Raw genomic sequence first — 9,295 nt, 5'->3', positions numbered from 1 at the left:
AGAAGGAAGGAAAGGAGGGAGGAAGAAGGAAGGAAAGGAGGGAGGAAGAAGGAAGGAAAAGAGGGAGGAAGGAAGGGAGGAAGAAGGAAAGGAGGAAGGAAGAAGGAAGGAAAAGAGGGAGGAAGGAAGGGAGGAAGAAGGAAGGAAGGGAGGGAGGAAGAAGGAAAGGAGGAAGGAAGAAAGGAGGAGGAAATGAAAGAAGGAAGGGAGGAAGGAAAGGAAGGAAGGACGGAGGAAAGGAAGGAAGGAATGAAGGTAGGAGGGAGGGAGAAAGAAAAGGACAGAGTCAAGGAAGGAAGGAAGGAAGGAAGGAAGGAAGGAAGGAAGGAAGGAAGGAAGGAAGGAAGGAAGGAAGGAAGGAAAAGAGGGAGGAAGGAAGGAAGAAAGGGAGGAAGAAGGAAGGAAAAGAGGGAGGAAGAAGGAAGGAAAGGAGGGAGGAAGAAGGAAGGAAAGGAGGGAGGAAGAAGGAAGGAAAAGAGGGAGGAAGGAAGGGAGGAAGAAGGAAGGAAGGGAGGGAGGAAGAAGGAAGGGAGGAAGGAAGAAAGGAGGGAGGAAAGGAAAGAAGGAAGGGAGGAAGGAAAGGAAGGAAGGACAGAGGAAAGAAGGAAGGAATGAATGTAGGAGGGAGGGAGAAAGAAAGAAAAGGACAGAGGAAAGAAGGAAGGAAGGAAGGAAGGAAGAAAGGAAGGAAGGAAGGAAGGAAGGAAGGAAGGAAGGAAGGAAGGAAGGAAGGAAGGAAGGAAGGAAGGAAGGAAGGAAGGAAGGAAAGAAGGAACAGTCAAAACAGACGGGGTCAATTTGACCCGGGAGGACGACACAAAGGGACACGAAGGTTAAATGCAGCTCAGTGTCTCATTCATGAATTCTTCCTGATGAAATTGATCGATTGATATCTTTATACTTTATACTTTATACTTGCAAGTTACATTAATATTTAAAAGGCAGAGACATTTGTAAATGCACACAGAACATTATAACAGTTATACTAATATATAATAATAAAAATGACAGTAATAAAATGGTTCTTAGTATTAATACCATCAGAATGTTGCAGTATAAATATATATTGTGTATATCGGTTACGACCGATCTTCAGACGTACAAACCACTGCTGGTGTTGAGTCTTTTTTTTTTTTTGTGGTGCATTTCTTCACTGTTTCTCCATTTGCAGCCTGATTGAGTTTTTCAATAAGATGAAGAAGTGGCAGGACATGGCCAACCTGCCGCAGGACTTCCGTCAGGGCACCGAGAAGCTGGAGAGAAACTTCACGGTGTCGGCCGTCATCTTCAAGAAGTACGTTCCCATCTTTAAAGCCATCTTCAAAGCGCCGTCGGAGGAGCCGCCGCGCATCCACCGCAGCCGCAAACAGAGGTACGAGATCCCATTCTTAGTTTTAATTTTTATAGATATGATTTCCCCTCAAGCATATGAGCATGTTACAGGTTGCACATGGTCACAAATAGCTGATAGAGAAGTTAAAGCAGGGGTGTCAAACTCATTTTAGTTCAAGGGCCACATACAGCCCAGTTTGATCCCAAGTGGGCCGAACCTGTAAAAACATCACATAATAACCTATAAATAATATATAATATATACACGGTCGCCCATAAAGTTGGAATAATTCAGTTTTCAGACACATTCCTCTCTTTATTTTCTATTTATACACATCAGTAATCACCTGTGACCAGGTGCAATGAGATTGATCAATACAATTTTGAGAATATTTACACTTTATCTATCAAGAATAAATCACATTGTCACAATCATTTCATGGAAAAAGGTAAAAAAATATTTTATTCCAACCTATGGGAAACCGTGTATATAATATCTTTACAATAATAAACTATCTATTTACTGTGAAAAATGAGCAATTTCAACAATATTATGTCTGTTTTTTCAGGTTATTTTGCACAATATCATGTTACATTTTACCTGAGGTATGAAAATATAACATATAATAATTATTTAAATAATTATTATATGTTATATTTTACCTAAGGCATGAAAATATACCATATAATAATTATTTAAATAATTATTATATGTTATATTTTACCTAAGGCATGAAAATATACCATATAATAATTATTTAAATAATTATTATATGTTATATTTTACCTAAGGCATGAAAATATACCATATAATAATTATTTAAATAATTATTATATGTTATATTTTACCTAAGGCATGAAAATATACCATATAATAATTATTTAAATAATTATTATATGTTATATTTTACCTAAGGCATGAAAATATAACATATAATAATTACTTAAATAATTATTATATGTTATATTTTACCTAAGGCATGAAAATATACCATATAATAATTATTTATATGTATTTTATTGAAACTGGAAATTACAAGAACTTAATCTAACCATAAAAAGAAATCCTCATAACTACTTATAAAACTATTTATAACATAACAATCTTATTAAAACTCTTAATTTAAGAAAAAGCCAAAAATGTATAGCACCTATACAAAAGTAGAATATTCTTTTTAATATTTTCATTTTTATGCATTTTGGGCCACTTTAGGAAAAGTCATTAAATTCCAAGTAAAAGACATTTGTGGTGAAAAATTTAATCTTCATACTAAATTGTCTAGTGGGCCGGATTGGACCCCTTGGCAGGCCGTTTCTGGCCCACGAGCCGTATGTTTGCCACCACGTTTTATTCTATTTTGACAGGACACTTAAATACTTACGAATCAGTATCCGTGTAACACATTTATATAATTCATTGTAATCATTTGAAGGCCGGGTTGCTGTGGCCTTGTTTAATTTCCCCTCCTGTCTTTGTTTTCCAGACGACATCCGTGCACGGTGACCGAGGTCTTCAACTTCTGCTGGGTTCTGTTTGTCCATGCCAAAGGTAAAGACTCAGTTAGCAGCCAGGGTCTCCACAAATCTTTAAAAAGCCTCCTTAAAATGTCTTAAATTTAGTTTTTGATATTCAAGATCTAAAAAAAAAGTCTTAAAATGTCTGAAATTGTTGGAATTAGGGTGTTAAATTTGTTATTTATCATTATTATCTTTATTTTACATAAACCAACCAATCAACTTATTAATTAAACTAAAGTAACTATAATAAAACTAGTCATTAGTAATATAAATAAGCTCCATTTCAACTCATTAACAACAGTAAAATCCTGCTTTTGCATTATTATTATGTCTCAGAAATGGTATTATTTTTTCCTTAAAGAGGTTTTAAAAGGTCTAAAAAAGTGTGTTCGTAGAAATTGTGCAGATACCTGTTAGCTGCACCCTTAACTTTAATACTTTGTCCTTAATTGGACCTAGAAGAGGCTTTAACGTGGAAAACACAGATTCATTCAACCCGGCTCTAAAAAAGGACAGTGATTCATCCAGTCGTCCTAACAAGCAGAGGAGGGGAGATAAACATGTGGCTCCTAAATCATGGAAGAATATGACAAACTAAAACCCCTTTCAAAAACATACACTTCTTCACCTCCGTCGGTCTGAGTCACGTTTACATGACAAAAAAAACCCAACAAGGCTAGATGTGGAACATTTCTTTTTTTTTATTTTTTATTACGTTTATTAATAAAATAAACATACAAAAAATCCCCCAAAAAGTAAATAAAAAAAGATGCATAGAGGGAATAAAAATAAATTAATAAATAATACAGCAGGTTACACATCAAATTTCAGTGTTGAGAAGAAGAATAAAAAGGAAAAAAAGTACTTTGTCATGTTCAAAAGTCACTGAAACTGAATTCATGCTTTAAAAAGGGAAGACAAAATAAGCTCAGGCTTCAGTCTCACCTTTTTTCGGTCAAAGAAGTACAAAAGAGAATAAAAGAAAGATTAAATAATATGTAAGAGAAACATAAAGGGATGAGGAAAGAATGATGATATATTTTTTTGTTTATATATCTTATCACTTTTTCTCTTATCTATAAAACTTACCTAACCATAATAGGATGATTAAAAAAAAAAGAAAAGAAAGAAAAGAGATAGGCACATACAAAATAAATATATAATAAAGATAATTTGAGCAGGATATCAAACAATCAAGCAAAGCCTGTCGTTGTCCTTTAGTTAGATATTCTCATGTAACACATTTAATCCCATTAAAATTAACATAAAAACCTCAAAAGGCACAAAGATAAGTTTAGCGTTGCCCTAAAATAACATTAAGTGTGTTTCCATCCACTTGTTTTTTACACACATTTTCAATTTGTACCTTAAATAATCCTCGGTGTAAAAGTAATACAAATAATCTTAAAGAATAAATTATGACGTATGTGAATAATGTGACTTTAATATCCTTCAAACTTCTACAGAAATGTCATATTTCCGTCACGTTTTTCCATCGTTTTTAGCTTTGACTCTCGCTCTTTTAACGACGTCATCTCATTGTGTCTTCTTCTTCTTTAATGATTTAATGGCATTTACTGGAAAATTAGCGCCGCACACGGTTAATCTCCTAATATTCAACATGTAACAGTTGTAGATGGAAGCAAAAACATTCACAACATTCTTCATTTAGATGTAACTAAACCACTTATTCTTCTTCCTTTGTCGAAACGTAGCGTCTACATTACCCACAATGCAGAGATGAGGAGATACAGAAGTCTAGTAACCTCACTTCTTTTTTTTAATGTTTTTTTTAAATTAACACATACAGCACCTGGAAACATGCACTGAGGTGGAAAATGTGCATAGTTCACCTTTAAAAGCAGAAAGAGAGAGAGAGAGAGAGGAGAGGAGAGAGGAGAGAGAGAGAGAGAGAGAGAGAGAGAGAGAGAGAGAGAGAGAGAGAGAGAGACAGACAGAGAGAGAGAGAAAGAGAGAGAAAGAAAGAGAGAGAGGAGAGGGAGAGAGAGAGAGAGACAGACAGAGAGAGAGAGAAAGAGAGAGAGAGAGAGAAAGAAAGAGAGAGACCCTGAGAGAGAGAGAGAGAGAGAGAGAGACAGAAAGAGAGAGAGAGAGAGACCCTGACAGAGAGAGAGAGAGAGAGAGAGAAAGAAAGAGAGAGAGAGAGAGAGAGAGAGAGAGAGAGAGAGAGAGAGAGAGAGAGAATGTGTCAGACAGCAACAATAATAAAATCTGAGAGGCGAGCACAGACTTGTCAGCATCAGCAGGACATCAGCATGTGAAGTCCTGCAGTCCTTTATTCCCTCCTCCATGGAGATTATGTTTTCACCGGTGTTCCTTGGTGACTTTGTTTGTCTTGAGCAGGTTTAATGAAAGGTTTTTTTTTTTTTGGACAGTTTGGCTCCATGAATGCCTCGCTATGTGAGATTAACTGAGGGGGGAAATTGTCAGTCATCACTTACTTTCTTTGCCTTCATCTGACATTCCCTCTTATATAAAAAACGTCTGCGTAAATCTTTCTGAAACCCCTATAACACACACACACACACACACACACACACACACACACACACACACACACACACACTTCACTCTATATCGGACGTCTTGCCAGCTACAGTGACTGGTTCAGACCTGCCTCTGTATATTTGGCAGTAATGCCGCTGCGCTCCGCTGTGCCAACATAGCCTGAAGATGTGATTAAACAATCATGTGGTGTCATGTTGGTGGTTTTTTTTCTGTCTTTCTGTGTATTCTCGTTCAGGGAACTTCCCGATGATCAGCGATGACCTGGTGAACTCGTATCATCTGCTGCTGTGTGCTCTGGACCTCGTATTCACCAACGCTCTGCTGTGCAACGCCAGGAAAGACCTGCTCAACCCAAACTTTAAAGGTACCGCTGCTGCATCCTCCGTAGAAAAGGATGCATGTGTGTGTGTGTTGAGATTTAAAGGTCTGCACGCTTGAAAAATAACATAAAATATTCCTATTCAGATGCACATATGCAGCATTTTAAGTTAGTGATCATATGTGGATGCTCCTTCAAATGATGCTCCATCATATACTGTCCTCTGATCTCATCTTTAAAGCTGCTGTCCTTATTTAAACCTGCAATAAGTGATGTTTTTCCCACTCAGCGGCAGCAAAAACACTTCAAATGAAAAATAAACAGTATAGTTTCTTACTATCAGTAAAAATCTGAAGAAAACAAACATTGTAAAAATTGTATTTTTCCAAATCTAGAAAAGTACTGGCAAGAATTAATGAGGAAAAACCCTTAAAACATTGTTTTTTCTTGATTGTGACAATAGAAAAAATTAAGTTTTATCTAATTTAAAGCGTCTAAAATGCATATTTTTATAACTTCAATGTATGAACTGACAGAATTATCAGCAACTCAGAAAAATTGCAATAAACTCCTCTCAGCTTTATGAAGCTTTATAGTTGAGTTTCAGCTCATTGTTTAGATGTCCAGCTGCAACTTTACTGTTTTGGTTCACTCTCAGTGCTCTCATAGCGTTTTCGGCTGCAGCAGGCAGCTGTTTTCTGAATAAAAGCTGTTTAAAAAAAAAAAGCCACTGTACACCACCTGCTCACCACCAAACAGCAGGCACAGTTATCCGTAGTGTAGCTGGTGAACATAGTGGAGCATTTAGCAGCTTAAAGAACTCCAGATATTCCCCTCAGGAGTTGGTAGAGAGTAAAAACAGAGCTTAAAGAGAGTGAATATTGGACAGAAACACGACTCAAAATGATAGATAATGTTGCTCCGTAACTGCTGGATGTGGAAATAAACAAGTTCAACATATCAACTTAAAAGGTGATGATATGTCAGTGTTGTTTTCACTACTTCTTTCCACTAAAAACGTCTCAGTAGCATATTTATCATTTATGAAGGCTCCCCTTTGCTCAAGTTGTGTAATTTTTTTGTTCTCAAAGTGCATTTTGTATTTCAACATTTGCTCAGAAAGTGCGTTACATTTCTGCTCATGTGAAATCTTTGATGCTCAGAACCTCTTGAACTTCATCCCAACCCACACGCTGCAAAAGTTGCGAAACATGGCATTGACATCATAAAATGGCATCATAAAATTAAACAAGAAGGCCGGATAGGAAGCCTGCTTATCAGTCATGTACAGCACTAAATCAAAAAAGGTGAAATAAATCAAAAGTTTTGCTCTTTTTTGCACTGAACATATTCCAACTGTGGCCCGCTTCCAGAGAGAGCACAGAGCCGTGTGTATCAGAGCAACACTCACTTCCTGTTGACACCTCGTGTTTCCTCTGCTCGCCACTGTAATTGTACTGGAGGAACTAATGAGAGAAAGGAAACGTCTCTCCTCCAGCTTCGTCTGCCTCACCATAAAAAATGGCACGGCTTCAATTTATATTCAAACAGGAAGCCGACTAGAAGAAGAAAAAAAAACAACCTCAAATCGCTCCAAGGAATTTAAGATGGCATGAAACCATGTTGATCTTCTGACTTCCTGTGATGGAAAAATAAAGAATGAAAGAATTTAAAGGACAGATTCACAATTTTAAGTGTCTTAAAGCAGCAGATAGGTTTCAATATGAGCAGTGAAAGAGATTTTCCCTCTCTGTAATCATTCCTCCTGTTCATACTGACTATTAACCATAGACTGTATATAAAATGGACGCAACATCCGTGACATCACCCATTGGTTTGTGGACTGCTGCTTGGAAGCCAATAGTATCGGATCTGAGCAGCGTCATCTTGAAAATTTCCGGTGCATGCTGAGTAAAAAAAACACGGATGCTACTTATATGGGCATCAGGAGGAGCATGAGGCGCCCTCCTGAACCTGTGAATCAACCAACCTGTCAATCACGACGTAGCCACGCCCTAATGCATACCCTGCTTTATCGTCAAATATAAAATCAGGGAGGCCAAAATGTCCCAAATGAACATCATACTGCATTGAAGAAGGCTTTAAACTAGCGATTGAGACCATAAACACATTTTGAAAACGTTTACTGAGGTTAGAAATCAAGTGAGAAGTTGGTGAATTCTCCACCAAAACGATCGCCCCCTGGTGGCCTTTGGATAGAATGCAGTTTTAAGTTACTTCCGCGTTGGCATCATTTCAGAGGACCGGAACTGTTCATATTCTGGCAGACAAAACCCAGACAGGATATCTGGGTTTTGTGTGCATTTACAGAGATTGATGGTTATATCAAAATTAATGTGTTTTAAGCTCCATTGTGAGGTCTAAAACACATAAATGTTTTTGTTTACGTTCAGTTTTTTTCTTCAAAATACAATCTGTGCTTGGTAGCAGTCGCCTTCTTCACTCTTCTTCTTTCTGTGTTTCTTCGCGTCGTACCACCACGTGCAGATCAGTGCAACAGACTTTTAATTCACTGCAGACACATTTTGACTCGTCACAGCAGTAAAAGTGCAGATGTTACTGATAAAAAAAAGAAAGAACAATGGCTCTTTTCTATTCAAGTAAACAGTAACAGTCAGACAGCGATCCAGTATCTGCTTTAATCATTCATTTTATAAAGACTACACCTTCAGAGCCGACACCTGTGCTTCTCCTACCGTCACATGATAAGATATCATCCGTCATAAACTACATCATAAAAACTGGCATCAGGAATGTGTTTCATGTTGCCCATGTGTTCATGTGTGTGCAGAAAAACAAACAAACGACAAACTGCTCTTTAAAACATTTCTCCACTAGGTTCTTATAGGTTGATTCTAAGAGACTGAAACTGACAAATTATATTTTTTATTCTTTAAAATGATGAAAATGTTTTGTGTAGCTTCAGTCATTTACAGGAATAACAATAACAACATTCACACCAGCAGTTTTTAACCCTCCTGTTGCCCTTGATTCAAAGAAGGAAGGGAGGAAGAAGGAAGGAAAGGAGGGAGGAAGGAAGGGAGGAAGAAGAAAGGAAAGGAAGGAGGAAGGAATGAAGGAAAGAAGGAAGGAAGGAAGGGAAGAAGAAGGAAGGAAAGGAGGGAGGGAGGAAGGAAAGGAGGAAGGAAGGGAGGAAGGAAGGAAGGAAGGGAAGAAGAAGGGAGGAAAGGAGGGAGGAAAGGAAGGGTGGAAGAAGGTAGGAAAGAAGGGAGGAAGGATGGAAGGGTGGAAGAAGGAAGGAAAGGAGGGAGGAAGGAAGGAAAGGAGGGAGGGAGGAAAGAAGGAAGGAAGGAAGGAAGGGAAGAAGAAGGAAGGAAAGGAGGGAGGGAGGAAGGAAAGAAGGACAGAGGAAAGAAGGAAGGGAGGAAAGTAGGGGTGAAGGATAGAAAGAGAGAAGGAGGTAGGCTGGGGAAAGAAGGAAGGAAAGAATGAAGGAAGGAAGGAAGGAAGGAAGGAAGGAAGGAAGGAAGGAAGGAAGGAAGGAAGGAAGGAAGGAAGGAAGGAAGGAAGGAAGGAAGGAATGAAGGAAGGAAGGAGGGAAGAAAGGAAGGAGGG

At 37.9% G+C, this 9,295-nt stretch overlaps 1 protein-coding gene across 1 annotated transcript in view; it reads left to right on the top strand.

Annotated features, from left to right (window-relative positions):
• The window catches only part of rbl2 (retinoblastoma-like 2 (p130)), a 30,368-nt gene that overhangs the window by 4,993 nt on the left and 16,080 nt on the right, over positions 1–9,295 (top strand). Inside the window, exons 3-5 of the mRNA XM_062420440.1 lie at positions 1,172–1,372; positions 2,817–2,881; positions 5,615–5,743. Of these exons, the coding sequence (XP_062276424.1) occupies positions 1,172–1,372; positions 2,817–2,881; positions 5,615–5,743 (395 nt within the window). The remainder of the gene's footprint in view (positions 1–1,171; positions 1,373–2,816; positions 2,882–5,614; positions 5,744–9,295) is intronic.

Source organism: Scomber scombrus, chromosome 6 (genome assembly GCF_963691925.1).
Source record: "Scomber scombrus chromosome 6, fScoSco1.1, whole genome shotgun sequence".
Taxonomy (NCBI): Eukaryota; Metazoa; Chordata; class Actinopteri; order Scombriformes; family Scombridae; genus Scomber; species Scomber scombrus.
This window is presented reverse-complemented; position numbering and strand designations above follow the sequence as displayed.